This window comes from Saimiri boliviensis, chromosome X (assembly GCF_048565385.1).
Source record: "Saimiri boliviensis isolate mSaiBol1 chromosome X, mSaiBol1.pri, whole genome shotgun sequence".
NCBI classification, from domain to species: Eukaryota; Metazoa; Chordata; class Mammalia; order Primates; family Cebidae; genus Saimiri; species Saimiri boliviensis.
Window position 1 is genome coordinate 84,257,730 of NC_133470.1, and position 25,857 is coordinate 84,283,586.

At 62.2% G+C, this 25,857-nt stretch overlaps 2 protein-coding genes across 3 annotated transcripts in view; one reads left to right on the plus strand and one right to left on the minus strand.

Moving 5' to 3' along the window:
* RPL10 (ribosomal protein L10) overlaps positions 1-3,814 on the minus strand; it is a 36,523-nt gene extending 32,709 nt beyond the window's left edge. Inside the window, exon 1 of the mRNA XM_074391584.1 lies at positions 3,803-3,814. The gene's annotated coding sequence lies outside the window, so the exon portion shown is untranslated. The remainder of the gene's footprint in view (positions 1-3,802) is intronic.
* On the plus strand, positions 375-25,857 carry FLNA (filamin A). Of its 2 annotated transcripts, XM_003943904.4 has the most exons (48): positions 375-487; positions 3,926-4,413; positions 7,168-7,416; positions 7,521-7,618; positions 7,714-7,861; positions 8,445-8,563; positions 8,657-8,734; positions 8,826-8,988; positions 9,072-9,272; positions 9,768-9,905; positions 9,995-10,118; positions 10,256-10,392; positions 10,479-10,672; positions 10,888-11,001; positions 11,096-11,239; positions 12,205-12,328; positions 12,411-12,571; positions 12,657-12,747; positions 12,841-13,010; positions 13,200-13,317; positions 13,427-13,689; positions 13,959-14,556; positions 14,649-14,822; positions 14,908-15,070; positions 15,147-15,307; positions 15,399-15,569; positions 15,970-16,093; positions 16,180-16,336; positions 16,859-17,048; positions 17,208-17,231; positions 19,329-19,576; positions 19,686-19,781; positions 19,914-20,016; positions 20,106-20,246; positions 20,354-20,482; positions 20,652-20,825; positions 20,921-21,082; positions 21,175-21,378; positions 21,455-21,607; positions 21,703-21,825; positions 21,931-22,197; positions 22,354-22,491; positions 22,658-22,773; positions 23,334-23,466; positions 24,192-24,368; positions 24,500-24,718; positions 24,802-25,005; positions 25,346-25,857. In XM_003943904.4, the coding sequence occupies exons 2-48, from the start codon at positions 4,041-4,043 to the stop codon at positions 25,531-25,533; spliced, it is 7,944 nt and encodes a 2,647-aa protein (XP_003943953.1). In that variant the 5' UTR covers positions 375-487; positions 3,926-4,040; the 3' UTR covers positions 25,534-25,857. The 2 variants fall into 2 exon arrangements, with proteins under 2 accessions (XP_003943953.1, XP_003943954.1); XM_003943905.4 differs by lacking the exon at positions 17,208-17,231.

Below are 25,857 nucleotides of genomic sequence, written 5' to 3' on the forward strand. Positions count from 1 at the left end.
GGCCTTTCCACCTGGGGTGTGCTTGGCTCCCCCTGACTCAGACATGCAGCATCCTTGTGATCGGGGCTAGACGTGGGCCCTGCCGACCCTGCGGGCTCTGGAGACGACTCCCCGCTAAGTCCCCCCTCCCCCAGGGCCTGGCGGCCCTCGCTGGCGGTGAGCTCATCTCGAGGGGCGGTGTCTCCCGGCGGCGGGTCGCTGGAGCTCAAGGCGCGCCCCCGCACCCTCCCTCCCGCACCCGTCCCAGGCTCCTGGGCAATTTTACCAATTAAGGCTTTCTCGCCGGGCCGGGCCGGGCCGGGCCGGGGCGGGCGCGGGGCGGGGGTGCAGCCAACAAGAAGGCGGGCGGCGGCGGCGGCCCATTCGCGTGGAGGCACGCGGCGCGCAACGGACGCCGACGGAACCCCGAGGCGACTGGCGCGGGCGCGAAAGCGATCCGGGCGCCACCCCGCGGTCACCGGTCACCGGTCGCCCTCAGGGACAGCAGGTGAGGTCTCCGCAGCCGGTAGGGTCGCCGATCTCCTGGTCGACCGAGGGCGGGGTTGGAGAAGGAGGCCAGAGAGGCCGGAGAAGTCAGGCTTCAGCTCGCGCCCAGGTCCTGGCCAGGTTCAGCTAGGGTGCGTGAGCCGATGGAGGCGCCTCTGGCATCTGGGAGTGGGTGTCCAGAGAATGTCTCCCCTAGTTGACTCACGAGCCGTGTCTGTGCCCACGAGTGTGGGAGCCTGAGGCCATGGGTGTCCCCGAGAGAGAGGGTGTCCGGGCACTTGGCAGGAGACTGGTGATTGCATGGGTGCCCATGAACGGACCACTGCATGCCTATCTGAGAAGGGCCCCGACAACAGGAACTTGTGTGGACTTAGGGCGAGTGGCCACCTGGAAGGACACTTCTCAGCCAGTGTGCCCACCGGGAGGGGGACAGCATGTGCCTTGCTGGTTCGAGTCCACAGGGCACCAGCTGCTTTGGGCACAGGGGAGCTGGCTCTGGGGCTGCTGTACTCCATCGGGGCCATGGTGAGGATGAGGCCAGCCCTGGGCCCTATCACAGGCTGGCTCTGAGCTGCATTCGCACTGCCAGCCAGGATGAGACCAACAATGTCCCCATATTCCCATGCCACCTGGGGCCAGGCAAAGTAGGTGAAAATCCACTGGCAGACCCATTTGTAAGTGGTCCAAGCTGCACTGTCAAGGTGGGAGCTTGGGAATGGGCGACTTCACCTGCCGAACCTGGACTTGCCAGCACAGGTCTCTTCTCACTTTGCCAATCTGCGGCTTCCTTCCCTCCGGCGCCCCCTGGCTACGCGGGCCTGGAAATGGCTCCTTAGGGATCCAGCTGAACGGGCCTCTGGGCTTGGGCTCTACCTCCCAGTGGGAGGGTCTGGCTTGGGGTCTGAGGGCCAGGGGTAGTGTGGTGGGCGGGGTGTGTCTAGCATCCAAGAATCTACTCCAAATAAGGGAAAATATGAAAGAGCTGGATTTTGGCGTCCCAGGACTGCCCGATCTGGGGGCTTTGGGATCGGGCGACATCTGGTGGTAATACTATGTTCTCCTAGGGACAAGTACCCTCTACACACTCATTCCTTGTTTCCTCTAAATAGGGAAAAGCTAGGGCTGGAAGACAGGACACCCACCTCCTGACACCCTTTATGCTGCAGTTGACTACTGGTCACTCTGACTCAGTTTCCCTGAGCTCTGAAGATTAAGGAATGAGCCCAGACAACCCAGCTCAATGGCCCTTAGTGGAGAGAGAGTCAATTCTTGATGGAATTCCATGCCTGGGAACTTGCTTTCCAGAGGGACAGGGGGACCGGAAGGACAACTTCAAGTCCGTCTTGAATGGGGCCCGGGAGGGAGGCGTCTGTACGGCATCCCCCTTCCCAGCCCCCCTTCCACCTCCACCCAGCTCCCAGACACGGAGGTGCACTTGGTGCAGGTGTGTCTCCAAGTGATCAGGAGAGGGGCCAATTTACAGGGGTTGGCCTTGGTACTGGAAAATGCCATTTGCCCACCCTACCACCACCACTAGTGGGAAAAACCAGTGGGGCCACAGGCAGCCCTGAAATGAATGTGCTGGGCAGATCACAGACCCACCACATGTCTTGTAGACACCCAGGGCGACAGGAGTCAACCATATTTGGACATGATGTGGTGGCCAACCCAAGTCCTCCTCTCACTGGTCTTTAGCAGATAAATTAATTATTACTAGAATTGAGCAGGAGGGACACAGACCTGCCTTCCTAGAAAAAAAACACATAGAGGAGGAAACATTCCGGAGACAGGAGGTACCCAGGACTAAGAGGGAGGGAGTGCAGAGCTGGGGAGGAAGCCATAGGCAGGCTGGCTTCTTCTTCTTCTTCTTTTTTTTTTTTTTTTTTTTTTTTTTTTGAGACGGAGTTTCGCTCTTGTTACCCAGGCTGGAGTGCAATGGCGCGATCTCGGCTCACCGCAACCTCCGCCTCCTGGGCTCAGGCAATTCTCCTGCCTCAGCCTCCTAAGTAGCTGGGATTACAGGCATGCGCCACCACGCCCAGCTAGTTTTTTTGTATTTTTAGTAGAGACGGGGTTTCACCATGTTGACCAGGATGGTCTCGATCTTTCGACCTCGTGATCCACCCGCCTCGGCCTCCCAAAGTGCTGGGATTACAGGCTTGAGCCACCGCGCCCGGCCTCAGGCTGGCTTCTTCTGACTGAAGAGGTTAGCAGTCAGTGTCCCCAACAGTCCCCTGGCCCCGGTCTCCATCTCAGCACAGCAGCCTCTGCACCATCTCGAGTTATCTACCAGAAAATTTTGAGTGAATAGCCCCCACTGATCTGGGGACACAATCCCCTAGGCTTCCTCTGCACCTGCCACCACACCTGAAGCCCACCCAGCCCCAGGTGCTCAGAGCCTGACAAGCCTTATGGGAACCTCTGAGCAGGCCCCTCTGGGTCTGGAATGCCATTCCCGTCTGCTCTCTGCCTGGCCACGCTGAGCTCAGGGGCCATTCTGACCGGAGAGGACGCCCCGATTCAGCCGTCACCAGCGCCCCAGGTGAACGGCATCAAGGGTTAGGCAGGCACGCGTCGTTTCTACACGCATTGCACGGCGCCCTCTGCCCGCGCCCACTGGCGTACCCGTTGGCATGCCCGGGCCCCTTCGAAGGCTGCTTGCTCCTGGAGTGCTAGCGACCTCCTGGCCCAGTGCCCCATTTCCTCCAAGGTGGAGGGAAGCAGAGAGGGAGGCGGTGGGAAGCAGCGGGCGCAGGTGCGCGGGCAAGGGCCCTGCAGACTGGGAAGGCGGGCCCTTGGCAGGGGGTCTGCGGGGCCCGCGTAGGCGCAGGCCTTGCCCCGCAGCCCCTTCCCAGGTGATGCGCACACAAAGCGCCCTCGGCAGTGCCTGGCCCGGGGCCGGCGCTCTCCAAGGGTTAGCTCTTGGGGTCTGCCCCTTCCCGCCGCGCCCGGCTGGCCGACCGGGATGCGGCCGGAGAACCCTAGGCCCTGGGGCCCGGGGAAGGGGGACGATGGCAGGGGATAGGGATGTGCAGGGACGGGGAGGAGCCTAAGTGACTTAGGGACGAGAGCCACCCCACTCCCCTCAGGGGCCTCGGGGAAGGAAAGTCCCTTGTAAGGCCCGCCGGCTGCAGGCCAAGCAATCCCGCGCCAGGCACTGCTCAGCCTTTCTTCGTTCTGGGGCGCGTTTCCTGTAGCGCCGACGCGAGGCCGCGGAGCTGGGAGCATCCTTGCCCACTCCAGGGCCCAGCGACCCACCCCGCAGTCTGGGTTTCGTGTCTGATCAGCCGAAGCTGGGGGCCTAGCGGGGGCATTCCAACGGGCGGGGCGGGGTGGGGCAGGCGCGCCCCCGAAGCCCCACCCCACGGCCCCTCCCCGCAGGAGGCCCGCCCCTGGCCCCGCCCCCCGTCCGCATTTAAAGGGCTCGCTCTCTCCGCAGTGCAACCTCTGCTCCCTGCCTCGCCTCCAGCGCGCCGAGTTGCCTGCGACTTTAATTAAAGGGCCGTCCCCTTGCCGAGGCTGCAGCACCGCCCCCCGGCTTCTCGCGCCTCAAAATGAGTAGCTCCCACTCTCGGGCGGGCCAGAGCTCGGCGGGCGCTGCTCCGGGCGGCGGCGCTGACACGCGGGACGCCGATATGCCGGCCACGGAGAAGGACCTGGCGGAGGACGCGCCGTGGAAGAAGATCCAGCAGAACACGTTTACGCGCTGGTGCAACGAGCACCTAAAGTGCGTGAGCAAGCGCATCGCCAACCTGCAAACGGACCTGAGCGACGGGCTGCGGCTCATCGCGCTGCTCGAGGTGCTCAGCCAGAAGAAGATGCACCGCAAGCACAACCAGCGGCCCACTTTCCGCCAGATGCAGCTCGAGAATGTGTCGGTGGCGCTCGAGTTCCTGGACCGCGAGAGCATCAAACTGGTGTCCATAGGTGAGGGTACTGGCGCCCTGAAGCGCGGGCGGGCGGGGGCTGGGACTCCATACGTCCCTCGATTCCCTTCTTTGCGGACCCCCTAAACCACCCGCTTCTGGGCCGCGGCACAACTCCCGAGGCCCCCGGCTGCTCTGCTCCACGCGGGCCTGGAGAACAAAGGCGCGCGGGCTGCCTGGCCGGCCGGGCATGCAAACCGCTACGCACCCCCTCCCGCTGCGCCCCGGCTGGCCCGCGCCCAGGCTGAGCTCACATCCTCCACAGGCCGCGCCCCCGCGGCTGCGCTCGCGGTGGACGAGGGCCTGGGAGGTCGGGCACTGGGCAGTCTCCTCGCCCTGAGTCCCATCCTGGAGGAGGAGGAGGCCCGGGCTCTCCCCTTACAGCTGTTTAAAGAGGGCCCTCTGGCCTTCAGAAACCCCTTTGGTTCTCAAGTGTGGGTTGGAGCTCCTGTGTTCCATTGTCTAGAGCTCTGGGGTCTTTCTGCCCCTGGAGGATGGGTCGCCCATCGGAGATGGCTCCAACCCCCGGTTTAGATCTACCCCCACCGCCGGGAATTTGGATGCATAGTTAGCTAAACTACGCTAACTTGGGTATAGTTAGCAAAACTGCACCCGCTGTGAGTTGGGCGTGGTTGACTGAGGGACCTGGCTTGTAGACTACTTGGACGCCAACTTTTCTGTTCATCTTGCGCCAAACTCTGGCTTCCATGTAGGCCTTGCTTTTCTGCGTGTAGCACGCAGGAGTTGCTTGGTACATGTTCCAGCGTGCGCTGTGCCAGCCCAGTGTCTGTGTCACTGGACTGGAGAGGCTGGCATTGACCCGGCCTACTGCAGCATCCCAGTTGTTTCTCAAGATAGGGGCTGCTTGGGAGGGCAGGCCCCAGAACGGGTGACTTGGGGCTGATGTCGAACAGGCGGAGGAAAGGGATGATTCTTCTGTTCTTCAGAATTGAGAGGCCTTCCAGTTATCCCTGCAGCCCTGGAATGGCCCTTGCTGAACCCAAGAAAGTGAGGGACCAAGACTTGGGTGCCCAAGAGGGCAGATCCCAAGAGCCGAAGTTCTTTCTTTGGAATGGCGCAGGCCCACCCCCCCAAGTCCCAGCCTCATTCTAGCCAAGCTGAGTCATCTCTGAGTCCTGGATGGGGGGGCGACCGGATGTGGGGAGGCAGGCCACACCCCAGCTCTTTGGGGGGGTCCTCCTCCCTCCTCCCAGCTCCCCTCCTCCTTGTGAGCTGGCTGGAGCAGGCCTAGTTCCCAGAGCTTTGCCATATAAGGCAAAAAAATGTTGGAAAGCAGCAGTGATTAGGGGAGGGAGGGGGCTGGCTGGCCCAGGGGCTGGGGAAAGGGGGTGGGATGGGGCGGGGCCATGCAACCAGGCAGTCTCCCAGGCCTGGGATCTGGTCCTTTCCACCCTCTTTTGGGAGGGGGATGGGGACTGTGTAGACTGGCCTAACATGGACCAGGGGGAGGGCCCAGCCCTAAGTGGGCCTGGTTGCTCCCCCTGATGAGGTCACTGAGGGGTCTCAGGCTGGACTGGGGTGGGGGCCTAATGGGAAGGCCTGGCTGGCCTTGCACCCTCGGTCTTCTCTGAGCCCCCCTCCCTGCTGCCATCTGGGGAAAGTGAAAAGCAGCTTCGTGGGGCCAGGACCAGCCTGGGAACTGGGGAGGCCGCGCTACTTTGAGCGCCTCACCTGGCCCTCAGGTGCTGTCTGCTGGGCTGGGAAGCAGCTGCCACGGAAGGCCCAGCCCCTCCTCAGAGGCCCACCCCCTAGTTGACTCACCAGACAAGTATTTTCTCTGATTACAGGGGAGGCCGACAGGGTTTCTAAAGATGAGCTTTTAGAAAGCCCAAGCTGCCCTGCCTTGAGGAGCCTGAGGCCCAGCAGTAGCCTTGGGTGGGGCCCCGAGCCCAGCAGGGTTGCCATGGCGATGGGGGGTGCCAGGGACCTGCCCTAACCACTTCCCCTGTGGCGAGCCTGCCAACGCCCAGAGGCCCGTTAGGTGGCAAGTGGGGCAGGCAGTGGGTGGCAAGGGGGCTTTCCACAATGTCTGTTGCCTCCCGATGGGCCCCAGTGTATCAGGGCCATGTGGCCAACTGCTGGTTCCTTTGGGCTCTGGGCCCCTCCCCTGGCCAAATCTGTGGCCTCTCGACTCCAAGCTTGGCTCTTCGAGATGGGGGAGGAAATAGGGGTGGAGGCGGGGGTCACAGCCCTTCACCCAAAGGGTATTTGCCCAACTCTCCCACTTCCCCTGCATCACCCCGCCCACCTTGGAACAGCGGTTGTATTTCCCAACCACCCGGGGCCACCCGGCCTTCCTCTTCCTCAGCCCCAGCCCCGCTCCAGATCATGGGCCCTCGCTTCTGGGCCAGCTGGAGCCAGCCTCTTCCTGGTTCTCCATAGGCCCCCGAGGTGGGTGGTGGACTGCTGCTCTGGCAGCTGCAGAGCAAACTCATCCAGCTGTTCTCCAGAGCTGCCCATCTGCAGGCTGGGTCTGCCTTCTGCCCTTCCTCTGGGCTGGGAGCTTCTGGCAGTAATCACGCCCTGCTATCATCGTGTGTCTCTAGGTGTCTCCCCTCACCCCAAAGTCGTCTTCACCTCAGAACAGCCCCTGCGTCCCTGGACACAGAAGGCCTGATCCACATCCTACCACTGGCCAAGAGGGGGTGTCTCCCTCCTCCTTACCCCCCACCCCCACCCCGAGCTGCCAGACCGTGACCCCGCAGCCTGTGAGCGGCCCCTCTTCTCCTCACAGACAGCAAGGCCATTGTGGACGGGAACCTGAAGCTGATCCTGGGCCTCATCTGGACTCTGATCCTGCACTATTCCATCTCCATGCCCATGTGGGATGAGGAGGAGGATGAGGAGGCCAAGAAGCAGACTCCCAAGCAGAGACTCCTGGGCTGGATCCAGAACAAGCTGCCACAGCTGCCCATCACCAACTTCAGCCGTGACTGGCAGAGCGGCCGGGCCCTGGGCGCCCTGGTTGACAGCTGTGCACCAGGTAAGGGGGTGCAGAGGCAGGGGAGACTGCGCTGGGGTTGCCCATGGGCAGCCCTTGAGGGAGTTCTGTGGCCCCCCAGACTCACAGCCTTCCTTGTGCCACAGGCCTGTGTCCTGACTGGGACTCCTGGGATGCCAGCAAGCCTGTGAACAATGCGCGGGAGGCTATGCAGCAGGCTGATGACTGGCTGGGCATCCCTCAGGTATACCGCCCGGCCCTGCCTGCAGCTGTAGGGGACCAATCAGCAGCGGGGAGAGACTCGAAGGACCGATGGCTCCTGTTTTCTGCCCCTGACAGGTGATCACCCCCGAGGAGATTGTGGACCCCAATGTGGACGAACACTCTGTCATGACCTACCTGTCCCAGTTCCCCAAGGCCAAGCTGAAGCCAGGGGCTCCCTTGCGGCCCAAGCTGAACCCGAAGAAAGCCCGTGCCTATGGGCCAGGTGAGTGAGTCCAGCGTCCTGTCTAAACATGGAGGTCCCGAGAAGTCTTGGGTTACATGGCAGTTAGGTGATCAAGCCACCCGAGAGCCAGACAAGAGTAGGTTGGGACTAAAAACATTCCACTGAGTAGACAAGAGAATACTAGAGGTTCCTTCAGTCAGAGAAGCCTGCCGCGTGGGGTCCTGGAGTCCTGGGGGAGGTGGCACCCAGCGGGCTTTATGATAAATGGAGCTGAACCAGGTCTCCGTAACAGGGACCTAAAACCCACTCGAGGCTCGTACGGGAGTAAGGGCCCAGTGCAGTGAGAATGAATGTTCCAGAAAACAGGCACGGGCCTGTCCCGGCAGCAAGAGTACAGCTGGGTCCCGAGGCCAGGCTCTGTGCCGCGGCTTACACTGAATGAACTTGCCCAGTTTGGAATGTGCCCGACTTGGGGGCCAGCAGGGAGGGGCGTTGAGCCTGCAGAGGCCTGGGGGCTGGCACGGCACCGGTCCTCTACCCATCTGCCTTCGCGTCCTGGTAGAGGGGTGAGGGGCTGTGACCCTAACAGCTGGCCCGTGGCTGGCTCGTCCTCCTGTGCCAGGCATTGAGCCCACAGGCATCATGGTGAAGAAGCGGGCTGAGTTCACCGTGGAGACCAGAAGTGCCGGCCAGGGAGAGGTGCTGGTGTACGTGGAGGACCCAGCAGGACACCAGGAGGAGGTAGGGCCACCTGCTGGCAGCCGAGGGCCCGGCCGTGCTCCCTTTTGGTGGGGCTGTTCTTAGCAAAGGCTCATGGGCTCCTTCCTACCGCAGGCAAAAGTGACCGCCAATAATGACAAAAACCGCACCTTCTCCGTCTGGTATGTCCCCGAGGTGACGGGGACTCATAAGGTGAGCCCTTGGCTAGTGGGGAGGCTTGTGACCTCAGGCGGTGGCTAGAGGCCGCCAGCCCCACCCTCACGGCCCACCCTTCTGGGGACAGGTCACTGTGCTCTTTGCTGGCCAGCACATTGCCAAGAGCCCCTTTGAGGTATCTGTGGATAAGTCACAGGGTGACGCCAGCAAAGTGACCGCCCAAGGCCCCGGCCTGGAACCCAGTGGCAACATTGCCAACAAGACCACCTACTTCGAGATCTTCACGGCAGGTGAGGGGAGGCTGCCGAGGCCTGGCTGGGCTGTGGGGAGAGCCGCACTGGGGCCTGGGAGCTGAGCGGGTGCCTCGTGGCAGGCGCTGGCACGGGCGAGGTCGAGGTTGTAATCCAGGACCCCACGGGACAGAAGAACACCGTGGAGCCTCAGCTGGAGGCCCGGGGTGACAGCACCTACCGCTGCAGCTACCAGCCCATGATGGAGGGCGTCCACACGGTGCACGTCACATTTGCCGGTGTGCCCATCCCTCGCAGCCCCTACACTGTCACTGTTGGCCAAGGTAGGCCTGGCCCTGGACACCCTCTACTGTGGCACTGTAGCCTGGGCCTCCCACAGGAGGGGGAGCCCCCTGGGCCAGTTTTGCTGCAGCCCACCCCGGGATCCCATCTTTGAGCTTCACTGTCTGGGCACCTGCTGTCTTTCCCCCCCTGCTGGGGCCCTTCCTCCTCTCCTCTCGGCTCCTCGCCCCTCCATCTCTCTCCTCTCCACGCTTTCACCTTCGGAAGAGCTCGCTCCAGCTGTCTAGAAACCTACCTGCTGCTCTCTGCTCTGCCCACAGGGTCAACGGTACTTGGATCTGTCTTCTTCTTGGAGGGGAGGGCTGGGGCCTCTGGGCTGGTGTGGGGCAGGTGGGAGGAGGCCCAGTTCTTTCTTGCATGTCCCTCTCCAACCACGCTCTGAGGGACCTCCAATCCTGACAGCCTGGCCCTGCGGGAGGCCTGGGAGGGGGTGCCCAGCCCAGCTGCCAGTGCTCAGCTGGCCCCTCTGCCTGCAGCCTGTAACCCGAGTGCGTGCCGGGCGGTCGGCCGGGGCCTGCAGCCCAAGGGTGTGCGAGTGAAGGAGACGGCTGACTTCAAGGTGTACACAAAGGGCGCTGGCAGTGGGGAGCTGAAGGTCACCGTGAAGGGCCCCAGTAAGTTGGCCTGGAGCTAGGCTAGGGTGGGTGGCGGAAGCCCCCAGGGTCACTGCTGGGCAGGCCTGAGGTCCTCCTTGTCGTGGCAGAGGGAGAAGAGCGCGTGAAGCAGAAGGATCTGGGGGATGGCGTGTATGGCTTCGAATATTACCCCACGGTCCCTGGGACCTACATCGTCACCATCACGTGGGGTGGTCAGAACATCGGGCGCAGGTGAGACCCCCAGGCGTCCCTCTCCCAGCTCTGCGTTCTGCCTCTTCCTCTGCCTCCCCACCTGATGAGGAGCTCAGGCGGGCTCTCCGGCAGCGTGGTGATCCCCGGTGTTCCCCGTGTGGCTCTCCCATTTGCAGTCCCTGTGAGGTGAAGGTGGGCACGGAGTGTGGCAATCAGAAGGTGCGGGCCTGGGGCCCTGGGCTGGAGGGCGGCGTTGTTGGCAAGTCAGCAGACTTTGTGGTGGAGGCTATCGGGGACGACGTGGGCACCCTGGGTAAGTTGGCACATGGGCACAGACGGTGGTGAGGACAGCCCACCCTGAGGCTCCAGGGCACTGAGGGGACTGGTGGCTGTTGTCAGGCTTCTCGGTGGAAGGTCCATCTCAGGCCAAGATCGAATGTGATGACAAGGGTGATGGCTCCTGTGACGTGCGCTACTGGCCGCAGGAGGCTGGCGAGTACGCTGTCCATGTGCTGTGCAACAGCGAGGACATCCGCCTCAGCCCCTTCATGGCTGACATCCGGGACGCACCCCAGGACTTCCACCCAGACAGGGTAAAGGGCAGCCAGTGATGGCCTCAGTCTCAGCCTGCTGCTTCTGCCTGGGGGCCCAGTGAGGGTGGCACAAGCCCCTTCCAATCAGCCAGGCGGAGCCCTGGGCTGGTATCCCCAGCAGTGTTCCTGGCACTGTGTCTCTGGCCACCCTGCCTGGGTTGTAGCTCTGGTGACGAAGGATCTGTTCCCCTGAGATCTGGCTGCTCCCCCACTAGGTGAAGGCACGTGGGCCGGGATTGGAGAAGACAGGTGTGGCAGTCAACAAGCCGGCAGAGTTCACAGTAGATGCCAAGCATGGAGGCAAGGCCCCGCTCCGGGTCCAAGTCCAGGTACAGCGCCTGCGGGTTTTGGGAGCAGGGCAGGCATGGGTACCCAGGCCTGGGCACTGACCAGCAGGCCGCCTGCTCCTTACCCACCTGGCAGGACAACGAAGGCTGCCCTGTGGAGGCGTTGGTCAAGGACAACGGGAACGGCACTTACAGCTGCTCCTACGTGCCCAGGAAGCCGGTGAAGCACACAGCCATGGTGTCCTGGGGCGGCGTCAGTATCCCCAACAGCCCCTTCAGGGTGAGCCAACCTCCACAGGCCTTTAGGCCGTGTCAGTAGCATTCACATAGCACACGATTCATCCATTTCAAGTGAACAAGTCAGTGATTGTAGCACTTTCACAGGGTTGTGCGACCACCACCACCTAAGTTTAGGACGTTTACATCATCCCAGAAAGAAACTCCATGCCATCCTGACTCCCCTCTCCCACTAGCCCCTGGTGAACACTACCCGGCTTTCCACTGTGGCTTTGCCTCTGTTAACGTTCTGGAGACAGACTCACGGGCCATGTGACCACAAAGTTTTCACGGTTTTCCTTCATGTTTAGCATGCCTTGGCAATTCGTTCCTTCTTTTTTTGAGATGGAGTCTCACTCTGTCACCCAGGCCAGCGTGCAATGGCGCCATCTCAGCTTACTGCAACCTCCGCCTCCCAGGTTGAAGTGATTCTCCTGCCTCGGCCTCCCAAATAGCTGGGAATGCAGGCCCACACCACCACGCCCAGCTCATTTTGTATTTTTAGTAGAGAAGGGGTTTCACCACGTTGGTCAGGCTGGTCCCAAGCTCTCGACCTCCCAACCTCCGGTGATGCGCCCTTCTCGGCCTCCCAGAGTGCTGGGATTCCAGGCATCAGGCACTGCACCCGGGTGCTTCATTCCTTTTTATGGCTGTATAGTACTCCATTGTGTGGCCAGACCACATTCCGTTTGTCTGTCTGGTTGCTAGCAGACATTGAGGATGAGCTTGGCTTTGGTGATCATGAACAGCGGGTCCAGGTGTTTGCGTGGACATTTGCTTTCATTTCTCTTGGGTAGTTACCTCGGAGTGAACCAGAGCATCACATAGTCTCTCTGTAGTCAACTAAGGAACTGCCAGAGTCTTCCCAAGGCAGCTGGACCATTATGTGTACCTGCCAGCGTGGCTGAGGGAGCCTCTGACTCTCCTCCAGGCTGGTCATGCCCTTGCCCTTGCCCGTGTGCCCTGCAGGTCAATGTGGGAGCTGGCAGCCACCCCAACAAGGTCAAGGTGTACGGCCCAGGAGTAGCCAAGTCAGGGCTCAAGGCCCACGAGCCCACCTACTTCACTGTGGACTGCACAGAGGCCGGCCAGGGTGAGGCCTAGCTGTGTGTGGGAGGGCAGGTGGGTGGGGTGTCCCTGCAAGGTCTCAGCCTCCGCTCCTGTCCCCATCGCAGGGGACGTCAGCATTGGCATCAAGTGTGCCCCTGGAGTGGTAGGCCCCACGGAGGCTGACATCGACTTCGACATCATTCGCAATGATAATGACACCTTCACGGTCAAGTACACGCCGCGGGGGGCTGGCAGCTACACCATTATGGTCCTCTTTGCTGACCAGGTGGGTGCTGCGCTTCTGGCCCCTAAGATGTCATTGCAGATGATGTCTACCCTCCTCTAAAACCTTCTCCTCCCACTGCCTACAGGCCACGCCCACCAGCCCCATCCGGGTCAAGGTGGAACCCTCTCATGACGCCAGCAAGGTGAAGGCTGAGGGCCCTGGCCTCAGTCGCACTGGTGAGGACAGGTGCCCCGTGGCAGGTTGTGGGGCACCGAGGGTAGGAGGGACAGGGGCAGGGTGCCCCTACACGGTCAGTGTGTGTTTTTCAGGTGTCGAGCTTGGCAAGCCCACCCACTTCACAGTCAATGCCAAAGCCGCTGGCAAAGGCAAGCTGGATGTTCAATTCTCGGGGATCACCAAGGGGGATGCAGTGCGGGACGTGGACATCATCGACCACCATGACAACACCTACACGGTCAAGTACACACCTGTGCAGCAGGTAGCCACGCCCTCCATTGCAGTCACCCAGTCCCCAGCATCCCCACACAGCGGTCTCGGGGACAGGTCCAAGGGACTCCTGCCCACTCTCATTCCTTACCTGGGAGAGGGCTGGCATGGAGGCCCAGGAGGGGTTTGGGGAGCAATTCTGGTGTCTCTAAACACCCCTTCCCTTCTGCACCCTTCCCAGGGTCCAGTAGGTGTTAATGTCACCTATGGAGGGGATCCCATCCCCAAGAGCCCTTTCTCAGTGGCAGTATCTCCAAGCCTGGACCTCACCAAGATCAAGGTGTCTGGCCTGGGAGAGAGTAAGTAGTTGGGGCCCTTGTCACTTCGGGACCCCCAGCCCAAGTCTTGTCCCACAGACTGGCTGAGCAGGGTATCATGACTCTCCCCTTTCTGTCATCGCTTCTACAGAGGTGGATGTTGGCAAAGACCAGGAGTTTGCAGTCAAATCCAAGGGTGCTGGTGGTCAAGGCAAAGTGGCATCCAAGATAGTGGGCCCCTCGGGGGCGACGGTGCCCTGCAAGGTGGAGCCAGGTCTGGGGGCTGACAACAGTGTGGTGCGCTTTGTGCCCCGTGAGGAGGGGCCCTATGAGGTGGAGGTGACCTATGACGGCGTACCTGTGCCTGGCAGCCCCTTTCCTCTGGAAGCTGTGGCTCCTACCAAGCCCAGCAAGGTAATTTGGGTGTGGGAGGCCCTAGGGGTAGACCCCCATTGTGCTCTCTGATGGCCCAGAGGGCACCCCATCTTCTCCAGACCTGCCCACATCCTCCTTTTTGTCCTTATGACTGATGGATGGCCCATCCGGCAGGCAGCCTGGGCCCACCCACGTCCCTGTGTGGTGGGGACAGGAAGCCAGGGCAACAGGAGGCCAGCGGAGTGTCAGGCAGGAGGCCTGACATCAGGCGTAACATGGCCTTGACTCCTATTGCCTTCTTCCCCCAGGTGAAGGCGTTTGGGCCGGGGCTGCAGGGGGGCAGTGCAGGCTCCCCCGCCCGCTTCACCATCGACACCAAGGGCGCCGGCACAGGTGGCCTGGGCCTGACGGTGGAGGGCCCCTGCGAGGCACAGCTCGAGTGCCTGGACAATGGGGATGGCACATGCTCTGTGTCCTATGTGCCTACTGAGCCCGGGGACTACAACATCAACATCCTCTTTGCTGACACTCACATCCCTGGCTCCCCATTCAAGGCCCACGTGGTTCCCTGCTTTGATGCATCCAAGGTCAAGTGCTCAGGCCCTGGGCTGGAGAGGGCCACCGCTGGGGAGGTGGGCCAATTCCAAGTGGACTGCTCCAGTGCGGGCAGCGCAGAGCTGACCATCGAGATCTGCTCAGAGGCGGGGCTGCCGGCTGAGGTGTACATCCAGGACCACGGCGACGGCACGCACACCATCACATATATTCCCCTGTGCCCCGGGGCCTACACTGTCACCATCAAGTACGGCGGCCAGCCTGTGCCCAACTTCCCCAGCAAGCTGCAGGTGGAGCCTGCGGTGGACACGTCCGGCGTCCAGTGCTACGGGCCTGGGATTGAGGGCCAGGGTGAGTGGCCCTGCTGTGGGGTATGTGGCAGTGGGGGAACACAGGGACCAGAACCCCGGAGTCCCAAGCCTCCTCTCTGTGTCCCTTTGCAGGTGTCTTCCGAGAGGCCACCACTGAGTTCAGTGTGGACGCCCGGGCCCTCACACAGACTGGAGGGCCACACGTCAAGGCCCGCGTGGGCAACCCCTCAGGCAACCTGACAGAGACTTACGTGCAGGACCATGGCGACGGCACCTACAAAGTGGAGTACACCCCTTATGAGGAGGGTGCGTGCCGGGGCTCCTGCAGGCCGGCGGGCAGGGGTGGGTAGCTCAGCCTGGGCTCCTTCTGACCCGGCCTGCACTCCTCCAGGACTGCACTCTGTGGACGTGACCTACGATGGCAGCCCCGTGCCCAGCAGCCCCTTCCAGGTGCCCGTGACCGAAGGCTGCGACCCCTCCCGGGTGCGTGTCCACGGGCCGGGCATCCAAAGCGGCACCACCAACAAGCCCAACAAGTTCACTGTGGAGACCAGGTGAGGGGGCCCCGGGCGCCCATGTGGCCACTGGGCCTGGGAACCCCGGGAATGAGCGGCTGTCTCTTTGGACCAGGGGAGCTGGCACTGGAGGCCTGGGCCTGGCTGTAGAGGGCCCCTCCGAGGCCAAGATGTCCTGCATGGACAACAAGGATGGCAGCTGCTCAGTCGAGTACATCCCCTATGAGCCTGGCACCTACAGCCTCAACGTCACCTATGGTGGCCATCAAGTGCCAGGTGAGGAGGTGGCAGCCAGCACAGGGCAGGGACTATCTGCTCCTCCCCACCCTGTCTCATATAGCCACCATCCCTTTGCCCTACCCCTCAGGCAGTCCTTTCAAGGTCCCTGTGCATGATGTGACGGATGCATCCAAGGTCAAGTGTTCTGGGCCTGGCCTGAGTCCAGGCATGGTTCGTGCCAACCTCCCTCAGTCCTTCCAGGTGGACACAAGCAAGGCTGGTGTGGCCCCGCTGCAGGTCAAAGTGCAAGGGCCCAAAGGTGAGTGTTTGCATGCCTGGAGCCGGGAGTCGGGAGGGCAGCGTCCTCTGAGGGCCGGGACAGGAGACTGCAGGCGCAGTGTGCAGAGGCGCTGCTAGTGTGCAGGTGTTTCTGCAAGAGCCTCAGGTCACAGTGCAGCCAGGAGCAGGACTGGGAGGAGGTAGAAGAGATAGGACTTTGGCACTGAGCAGATGTGGCAGGAAGGCACGCAGGCAAGGGTCCCAGCTGGCACCTAGATGGGCGTCTTTTGTGCCAGAGAGGGTCAGGGCCATTCCCAGAGTCGGGCGGATGAGGACGAAGCAAGGTCTAGGCCTGGGGCTGAGTCCTGGCCATCGCGAGGTGGGGTAGGAGTGGAGGCCCAGGAGATGAGCTGAGGCTCTGTCCCTGGGGCTGGGGCCAGGCCTGGTGGAGCCAGTGGATGTGGTGGACAATGCTGATGGCACCCAGACCGTGAATTACGTGCCCAGCCGAGAAGGGCCCTACAGCATCTCAGTACTGTATGGAGATGAAGAGGTACCCCGGAGGTAAGACGCAGGGCCCGCTGCCTGAGGGGAGGTCCAGGCCGGATGCCTGGGGCCTATCTAACTGCTCACGACACCCATGCCCACAGCCCCTTCAAGGTCAAGGTGCTGCCTACTCATGATGCCAGCAAGGTGAAGGCCAGCGGCCCTGGGCTCAACACTACTGGCGTGCCCGCCAGCCTGCCCGTGGAGTTCACCATCGATGCAAAGGATGCCGGGGAGGGCCTGCTGGCTGTCCAGATCACGGTGAGCTCCAGGCACAGGCAGGGGACGCCAGGGGTCTGGGCCTGGGTGGCTGGAGTGTGGGCTTTGGGTGGTGCAGACTGGCGTCTGGTCTCCCTGGGGCGCTGCCTTTGGCTTGCTAAGGTTGTAACCAACTTAGGATGGTGGTGATCGGCATGGGCTCCCCCAGACACACACGTGCTCACTGTTGACTTTGAGCACATTACTGAAGGCTTCTGTGCCTCAGTTTCCCTATCTGTAACATTCTCATGGGGCAGGGAGAAGCCTGAGATCACCTGGGTGCGCTCCTCCTAGTGCTGGAGAGGCCCTGGGGCTGAGGATGGGTGCCTGTTGTCACGTGGTGGGTGTTGGATGTTTTAGTCTCCCTTCTGGACTCTGCCTGTAGGGAAATAAAGGGCAAAGCCAGGTGCCAGCAGCCCTTTTGGGCCATAGCAGTTGAGAGGCCTGAGGCCCAGAGGCTGTCCCTGTAGCAGCGACGCTGGCCACTCCGGGAGGCCAACTGTCTCCCCTGCCTCTGCTACACAGGACCCCGAGGGCAAGCCAAAGAAGACACACATCCAAGACAACCATGACGGCACGTACACAGTGGCCTATGTGCCAGACGTGACGGGTCGATACACCATCCTCATCAAGTACGGCGGTGATGAGATCCCCTTCTCCCCATACCGCGTTCGTGCCGTGCCCACCGGGGACGCCAGCAAGTGCACAGTCACAGGTGAGCCAGCCTGCCGTTGGCCGCCGCTGTGCTCGGCACGGGGCTTGGGTCGTGCCTGTGTGCAAGGGCTCGCTGCTTGGGGCGGCGTGTGGGAGTGGGGGCCGCCCCCTTGAGTGACTCACCTGACCTTTCTCCTTGCTCTCTGCCCTCTCACCTCAGTGTCAATCGGAGGTCACGGGCTAGGTAAGCTGCTTGCTGGGGCCACTCCCAATGCCCCTCCTGTCCAGAGGGGCAGCTTCCTTTCCTCTTGGGGCCAATTCCCAGGACAGTTCCAGCTGCAGCTCTAGGCAGGGATAGAGTGGGGGTGGGGGGGTGCAGAAGATGAGGCCATGGGCTGGAGGGCGAGGGCCCAGGGAGGCTTCTGGAGCTGAGCATGATCGCTCCAGCCCTCCCCTCTCTGGGCCTCTATTTCCCCATCTGAGAACTCGGGTTGCAGCTGAGAGCTTTGGGGTGAGGTGCATCCTGAGAGGCACCCCACTGGGGACTTTGGGGTCTCGGGATCTTGGCACCCAGGGAAGCACAAGGGCTCCTGCGTGGGCTGAGGGAACAAGGGGTCTCCCCAACTCAATGGGAGCCCCAGCCCTGGCCAGATCCACAGACTTCCATCCCCACCTTCCAGGGGCCTCTGTGTCCCGGGCTGGGGGAGGTGCATGAGCGGGTGGGGCTGGCTGGCACCAGTGTCGACTGCTTGGGCGGCCAGCATGGCGGGGCCCGGCCCAGCCTCAGAGCCCCAAAGTGCATTCTGTGGCCCGTCTCCCTCCTTCCCCCTCCCTGATCCCCCAGCAGTGACGTTATTCAGACATTCAACAGGGACACCCAGGGATGCTGATAAGAGTCTGCAGGCCTGGCACTTGGGCAAGGTGGCCAAGGAGAGGGTTAGAGGGTGGCTAGAGTTTTGCGGCAGGAGTGAGATGGCTTTATAGAGCAGGCCATGGGATCTGAGGTGACAGGTGTGTGTGTGTGTGCAGGGTGGGGGAGGCTGGGGGTTGCTGATGGCAGGGCCTTGAGGGCCAGGGGGTGGGAGCAAGACTCAGTAGCCTCAGTTTCCCTGGCTATTGTGTGCAGAAGGGAGACAGGGAGCCCAGCTAGGGGCTGAGGTTGCTCTCAGGCAAGCCAGAGGGCTGGCTTGGTGGCCATGGGGCTTCAGTGAGCACCAGATTAGGAGGCATGGCTGAGACCTGTGGCTGGGCCGGGAAAGCAGGGAGAGTCGGGTACCCGTGAGGTTGGGGCCCAAGCCACTAGCTAGATGGCATGGGGTGGGCATGAGTGAAGCCTCCCAGGGCAGCATGGGCAGCAGGCAGCCAGGTCTGGAGCTCGGGAGAGGTGCCTGGCCGCAGCAGGCCAGCATGGAGCCTAGTGCAACAGGAGCCGTCGGCTGACAGTGGGACTTGGTGGCAGGGCCCCTCAAACTTGGCCCTCAAGTGGGTTTTGTGCTCCTGGCTGCTTCCCTGGCAGGAGGCCAGGCTGCGGGGTCATCTCACTGCCAGGCCTCATAGGCTTCACAGCCCCCACGCCTCCACGGCGGAGCCCCAGATCATAACGTCACTGTCCCTCCCCTTTCCTTGGGCACTCTGGGGCCCTGGAGCCTGCTCAGCTGCTGTGCCCTTGCAACCCAGCAGTGGTGCCTGTAGCTTGGGCCTCCTGTCCCCTATCTCCCTGGGTGCTGTCCCCGCTCTGCCAAGCCTGCTGCGCTGCTCGGGTGCTAACCCTGCTGCCTCCCGCTTCCCCGCTCCTGCTCCTGCCTGCACCACGAGCCTTCTCAGTTGTCAGGAAACTCCGGTTTCACCTTCAGGCCTGGGGGGGTGGGGAGGCAAGTATCACGTCCCCCCACGCTGCAGCAGGACTCCGCCTCACCGCGTCCACACACAGCAATGGGGGCCGGGGCCAGGCCACAGGGGTGCAGGCAGCCGTGTGCCCAGACAGATGCTGGCGTTCAGCAGTGTGGGCCATGGTACTGGGTGAGGCTGAGTAGGCAAGAGAGTGGCTGGGTGAGGCTGGAGTGGGCCCTTCCTTTTCCTCCCAGGCACCTGGGTGCCGCCGTCGGGCCTCTCCCACATGGGCGCTTGAGGTGGTCAGGAGAACCCTTCCTGCCTTCTGAGAAACCACTTGCCATTCCAGCTTGGAGGGGCGGGGCGGGGCGGGGCGGGACAGGAGGCCTGGTGGCCTGGCTATGCTTGGTGGTGGCAGTGAGAGGCCTGTGTGGGTGGCAGGCGGATGGGAGCAACCTGAGCCCCAGCTCATACTCTGGCCCCCCTTCGGGGTCCCACCCTGCCCCACCAGGTGCTGGCATCGGCCCCACCATCCAGATTGGGGAAGAGACGGTGATCACTGTGGACACGAAGGCAGCAGGCAAAGGCAAAGTCACCTGCACCGTGTGCACGCCTGATGGCTCGGAGGTAGATGTGGACGTGGTGGAAAACGAGGATGGCACTTTCGACATCTTCTACACGGCCCCCCAGCCGGGCAAATACGTCATCTGCGTGCGCTTTGGTGGCGAGCACGTGCCCAACAGCCCCTTCCAAGTGACGGTGAGGAGGGGTGGGGGTAGATCCGCAGGGGCGTCTGGCAGGTCCTGGCCTATCCCCTTGGGGCCTCTCTGTGACAGCAGACTCTCCAGCTCTGTGCTTTGCCCTGCAGGCTCTGGCTGGGGACCAGCCCTCGGTGCAGCCCCCACTACGGTCTCAGCAGCTGGCCCCACAGTACACCTACGCCCAGGGCGGCCAGCAGACTTGGGTACGGCCTGGCCAGCTAGGGACACTGGGGCTGGCCAGCTGGGTGTTCTGTGAGGTCCTGTCATACCAGGTGTGAGGAGGGGCCCCAGATACTCCCACTGCCCCTCATCCAGACCCTGTGTCTCCACTGCAGGCCCCAGAGAGGCCCCTGGTAGGTGTCAACGGGCTGGATGTGACCAGCCTGAGGCCATTTGACCTTGTCATCCCTTTCACCATCAAGAAGGGTGAGATCACAGGTGAGTGAGGACTGGGAAGAAGCCCTGGGAGCCAAGGAGGCCAGGTTATGCCGACGAGCTGCCCTGACCTCAGCTGCGCTGCCCCACAGGGGAGGTGCGGATGCCCTCAGGCAAGGTGGCACAGCCCGCCATCACTGACAACAAAGACGGCACTGTGACCGTGCGGTACGCACCCAGCGAGGCCGGCCTGCATGAGATGGACATCCGTTATGACAACATGCACATCCCAGGTGGGCCTGCCCTGCCTCCGCCCACTGCTCTGTCACCACCTCACAGACAGATGGGGTTGGGGGACACACAAGGCTGCCATTCCACAAGGCCCCTCTTCCTGCCTCAGGAAGCCCCTTGCAGTTCTACGTGGATTACGTCAACTGTGGCCATGTCACTGCCTATGGGCCTGGCCTCACCCACGGAGTAGTGAACAAGCCTGCCACCTTCACCGTCAACACCAAGGATGCAGGAGAAGGTGAGCAGTAGCTCTGTGCCTTGGATGCCCTCACCAGGTTAAGGGCTGGACTCGGGAGACACTCCCAAATGGGGCTCCCCGCCCTGCTGCCCTGGCCTCTACCTGGCTGTTGGGGAACAACCGGTGTGTCCCCAGCATAGTTCCCACGCTTACCCACGGCTCTCTCCAGGGGGCCTGTCTCTGGCCATCGAGGGCCCGTCCAAAGCAGAGATCAGCTGCACCGACAACCAGGATGGGACGTGCACCGTGTCCTACCTGCCTGTGCTGCCGGGTGACTACAGTATCCTCGTCAAGTACAATGAACAGCACATCCCAGGCAGCCCCTTCACCGCCCGGGTCACAGGTGGGTGGCACTGGGAGCAGTGACAAACAGGTGGCAGGGTGGGCATGGTCTCCCGTGGCTGGACACACAGTGACGGCTGCCCTGTTCCATGCCAGGTGACGACTCCATGCGGATGTCCCACCTAAAGGTGGGCTCTGCCGCCGACATCCCCATCAACATCTCAGAAACCGACCTCAGCCTGCTGACGGCCACCGTGGTCCCGCCCTCAGGACGGGAGGAGCCCTGTTTGCTGAAGCGACTGCGTAATGGCCACGTCGGTAAGTGGCCGAGGGGGTCCAGGGGTTTCAGAAAGGAGGCAGTCTGTGGGGACCCACGCCTTCCCCGACTGACAGACGTTCCCTGTGCCCAGGTATTTCATTCGTGCCCAAGGAGACAGGTGAGCACCTGGTGCACGTGAAGAAAAACGGCCAACACGTGGCCAGCAGCCCCATCCCGGTGGTGATCAGCCAGTCGGAAATCGGGGATGCCAGCCGCGTTCGGGTCTCTGGCCAGGGCCTCCATGAAGGCCACACCTTTGAGCCTGCGGAGTTTATCATTGATACCCGAGATGCAGGTAGGCAGTTGCTGCCCGCCCGCTGGGGCGGGAACACTGTACACGGCACCCAAGCTCAAGGGTCTCCATCCCCCAGGCTACGGTGGGCTCAGCCTGTCCATTGAGGGCCCCAGCAAGGTGGACATCAACACAGAGGACCTGGAGGACGGGACGTGTAGGGTCACCTACTGCCCCACAGAGCCTGGCAACTACATCATCAACATCAAGTTTGCCGACCAGCACGTGCCCGGTGAGTGCAGCAGTGCCTTGGCAGCGCCCCTCACCACACCAGGGCCCAGACACAGTGTGTGACTGGAGGGCATGGGCCGTGCTTTTTTGCTACAGGCAGCCCCTTCTCTGTGAAGGTGACAGGCGAGGGCCGGGTGAAAGAGAGCATCACACGCAGGCGTCGGGCTCCTTCAGTGGCCAACATTGGCAGTCATTGTGACCTCAGCCTGAAGATCCCTGGTAGGGGCTGTGGGGAGCCTGGGGAGGGGTCCTGGGGCTCAGGCAGCCCCAAGAGGAGGGGTGGAGCCCAGGACTGCTGCTCACCAGCCTGTCACCACCCTGCAGAAATCAGCATCCAGGACATGACAGCCCAGGTGACCAGCCCATCAGGCAAGAGCCATGAGGCCGAGATCGTGGAAGGGGAGAACCACACCTACTGTATCCGCTTTGTTCCTGCCGAGATGGGCACGCACACAGTCAGCGTCAAGTACAAGGGCCAGCACGTGCCTGGGAGCCCCTTCCAATTCACTGTGGGGCCCCTAGGGGAAGGAGGAGCCCACAAGGTCCGAGCTGGGGGCCCTGGCCTGGAGAGGGCTGAAGCTGGAGTACCAGGTAGGCCTGCTCACCCCCGAGCGTTTGCTCTCCTTCGTTGGCAGGGATGGGGTTGGGGGTGGAAGAAGGAGCTGGCAGGCATGCCTATCTTGGCTATGCCTGGAGGGGGCCAAGGCTGGTGGAGCAGACTTCAGTGAGGATGCACTTCTCCCACAGCTGAATTCAGTATCTGGACCCGGGAAGCTGGCGCCGGAGGCCTGGCCATTGCTGTCGAGGGCCCCAGCAAGGCTGAGATCTCTTTTGAGGACCGCAAGGATGGCTCCTGTGGCGTGGCTTATGTGGTCCAGGAGCCAGGTACTGGGAACCGGCTGGAGGAGGTGGGGTTGGAGGAGGTTGGTCCTGGGGGTGGGCATTGGACCCAGGGGTTGTACAAATACCCCTGCCTGGCCTCCACCCTTCACCTGGAGGTCCCAGGGCCACCCAGGCTGCTGAGCTGGTCTTTTGCTCTTTCCCTGCCCAGGTGACTACGAAGTCTCCGTCAAGTTCAACGAGGAGCACATCCCCGACAGCCCCTTCGTGGTGCCTGTGGCCTCTCCGTCTGGCGATGCCCGCCGCCTCACTGTTTCTAGCCTTCAGGTGAGGCACTGAGAGAAACCGCCCACCTGGGGCTCCTGGGCCCGGACAGACCAGAGCCACCACAGAGCAGGCCTAGGCCCTATGTCGAGTGACCCCCCGGCCCAGCTCTGGGTTCCAGGCCTCTGCTCTGGCCGGGTGCAGCCCACACTTGGGGTTGGCAGGAAATATCCTGCCCACCACGTGGAGTTTTTCTCGTGTCTCAGGTCTAAAGGCTTTGAACAGAAGCCTGTGCCCCTTGAGCACCAGGGCTGTGGTTTAAAGAGGGACAGCCTTCCAAGGCTGGGTGCTGCCTGCTGGGTGCTGTCCACAGGGTGGGGCTGCCCTTCCTTCCTGCCACCTGGGTGTGTGAGATGGCAGAGCATGGGGGTGGGGGCGGGGGCGGGGACACAGACTTGTGCCTGTGGCTTGCTGCCTCTTGCAAATGAGTGGCTCTCCCTCTTTAAACCAAGTTGGACGCCAGATGGGTAAGTGTGACCTCGGGTCTCTCGCTCCTGGGGCCCTTCCTTCCTCTCTTGCCCTGGCCCAAGCCCCCCATCTAACCATGTCTGCTGTGCTTCCAGGAGTCAGGGCTAAAGGTCAACCAGCCAGCCTCTTTTGCAGTCAGCCTGAATGGGGCCAAGGGGGTGATCGATGCCAAGGTGCACAGCCCCTCAGGAGCCCTGGAGGAGTGCTATGTCACAGAAATTGACCAAGGTGAGCCCCTGTCCCTGCCCGGCCACCCTGCCCTGCTGGCTGGAAGCAGGCTGAGAGTACAAAAGGAACGTACCGCTTCTGTAAGCAGCCAAGACGGGGCCCCGACACCTGGGCTCCCTCTGCCGGGCCACCCTTTCCCAATTGGTGACCCAAGCCCTTGGGGATGTGGCTTGTCAGCCATGGCCATTAGGAAGGCCTCCTGCCTGCAGTACTCTCTCCACAGGCAGAGACCCAGAGTCCAGCCTCAGTGCTGCCCGGCCCTTTAGCCGCAACCATGGGACTTGTGGACAGGCCCGGGGCAACCTCGGGGTTAGGAGGAGCCCAGTGGGCTTTCTTTCACAGCCTAGTCCTGCCCTTCCCAGCTGCGTGACCTGAAGCAAGTTCCTGCCTGTCTCTGAGCCCGTTAACACACAGGGAATATGGTATTCACTGTAACCTTTCTTAGGAGGCAGCAAGGCCTGGGTGTGGCTTGTATAAGGTTTCTGTCCCAATGATCCCTGACAGTGGGTGACTTGAGTGTCTCAAGCTTCGGGCCTCAGGAAGTCTGCTGCAGGGTGCAGGTGCCCAGCATGGCACCAGAAGAAACAGTGGGCCCCACTCAGCTGCTGGGCTCACTGATGGGCCGGCAAAACGGCAAGGATGAGGGTTGAGGCTGTTCCTCACAGATACCATTTGCTGGTTTGAGGAGGGGCCCCAGGCCCACAGCATGGCTCTCTGCTCCTCAGATAAGTATGCTGTGCGCTTTATCCCTCGGGAGAATGGCGTTTACCTGATTGACGTCAAGTTCAACGGCACCCACATCCCTGGAAGCCCCTTCAAGATCCGAGTTGGGGAGCCTGGGCATGGAGGGGACCCGGGCTTGGTGTCTGCCTATGGAGCAGGCCTGGAAGGTGGTGTCACAGGTGAGTCTGTGGACCCAGCCTCCAAGCTCTGGGCGATAACAGGAGGCATCTGGAGATGACAAGCCTGTGCAGGGTGGCCAGGGACAGGGAGGCAGGCCAGTCTGGCTCTGCCTGACCTCCTGTGCTCCCAGGGAGCCCAGCGGAGTTCATCGTGAACACAAGCAATGCGGGAGCTGGTGCCCTCTCGGTGACCATTGACGGCCCCTCCAAGGTGAAGATGGATTGCCAGGAGTGCCCTGAGGGCTACCGTGTCACCTATACCCCCATGGCACCTGGCAGCTACCTCATCTCCATCAAGTATGGCGGCCCCTACCACATTGGGGGCAGCCCCTTCAAGGCCAAAGTTACAGGTGAGCCTGGGGCCAAGCTGTTGGCACCTGCCCAATGCCTGGCACTGCAGCCACCTCTTAGCCCTACCCACTCTGTCCTGCAGGCCCCCGTCTCGTCAGTAACCACAGCCTCCATGAGACATCGTCAGTGTTTGTAGACTCCCTGACCAAGGCCACTTGCGCCCCCCAGCATGGGGCCCCGGCTCCTGGACCTGCTGATGCCAGCAAGGTGGTGGCCAAGGGCTTGGGGCTGAGCAAGGCCTACACAGGCCAGAAAAGCAGCTTCACGGTGGACTGCAGCAAAGCAGGTGTGTAACCCGGGCCCTCAGCCCAGCCTCCCAGCAACACAAGGCCAGAAATCACAGGATGGCATCTGGGGGAGCAGGGACCATCTTTGGGGCATGGCTGTCACTTCTAGAGCCACCTCCTGGACCCCTCAAACAAAGGCTGGGGAGGAACTGGAATCTGCTAAGCCAGCCTGGGTGGCGGAGGTGCTGGCAGCTCTTTAGGAAGAGAGAACTGTCACCCCAGAACTGGCTAGGGACAGGAGAGGAGAGGAGGGAGGACAGCAGCGGGAGGAGGGGTTGGTGCAGTCCCAGTGGAAAAAAGGGGGCTGGGACCCGTGACTGAGGGCCCCTCTTGCTTCAGGCAACAACATGCTGCTGGTGGGGGTTCATGGCCCGAGGACCCCCTGTGAGGAGATCCTGGTGAAGCACGTGGGCAGCCGGCTCTACAGTGTCTCCTACCTGCTCAAGGACAAGGGGGAGTACACGCTGGTGGTCAAGTGGGGTGACGAGCACATCCCAGGCAGCCCCTACCGCGTTGTGGTGCCCTGAACCTGGGGCCCATGCCATCCAGCAGCCCCCGAGCCTGTCCCACTACCCAAGCAGCCCTGTCCTCCTCCCCTCTGCCCCAGCCCCTGGGCTACTCTGGTCGCCTGCCCATCACTGCAGCCACCCCTGCCCTGCACCATGCTGCGCTCACCTGCCTCCCCCAGCCAGCCGCTGACCTCTCGGCTTTCAGTTGGGCAGAGGGAGCCATTTGGTGGCGCTGCTTGTCTTCTTTGGCTCTGGGAGGGGGTGAGGAATGGGGGTCCTGTGCACCACCACCCACTAGTTCTCTCGTCTCCAGCCAAGAGGAATAAAGTTTTGCTTCTGTTC

Bases quoted from the DNA above. Each gene is read 5' to 3' on its own strand.
- FLNA (XM_003943904.4), top strand. From the start codon at position 4,041: ATGAGTAGCTCCCACTCTCGGGCGGGCCAGAGCTCGGCGGGCGCTGCT. The intron at 8,989-9,071 runs GTGAGGGGAGGC...GCCTCGTGGCAG, and splicing joins CTTCGAGATCTTCACGGCAG to GCGCTGGCACGGGCGAGGTC. The intron at 25,006-25,345 runs GTGTGTAACCCG...CTCTTGCTTCAG, and splicing joins GGTGGACTGCAGCAAAGCAG to GCAACAACATGCTGCTGGTG.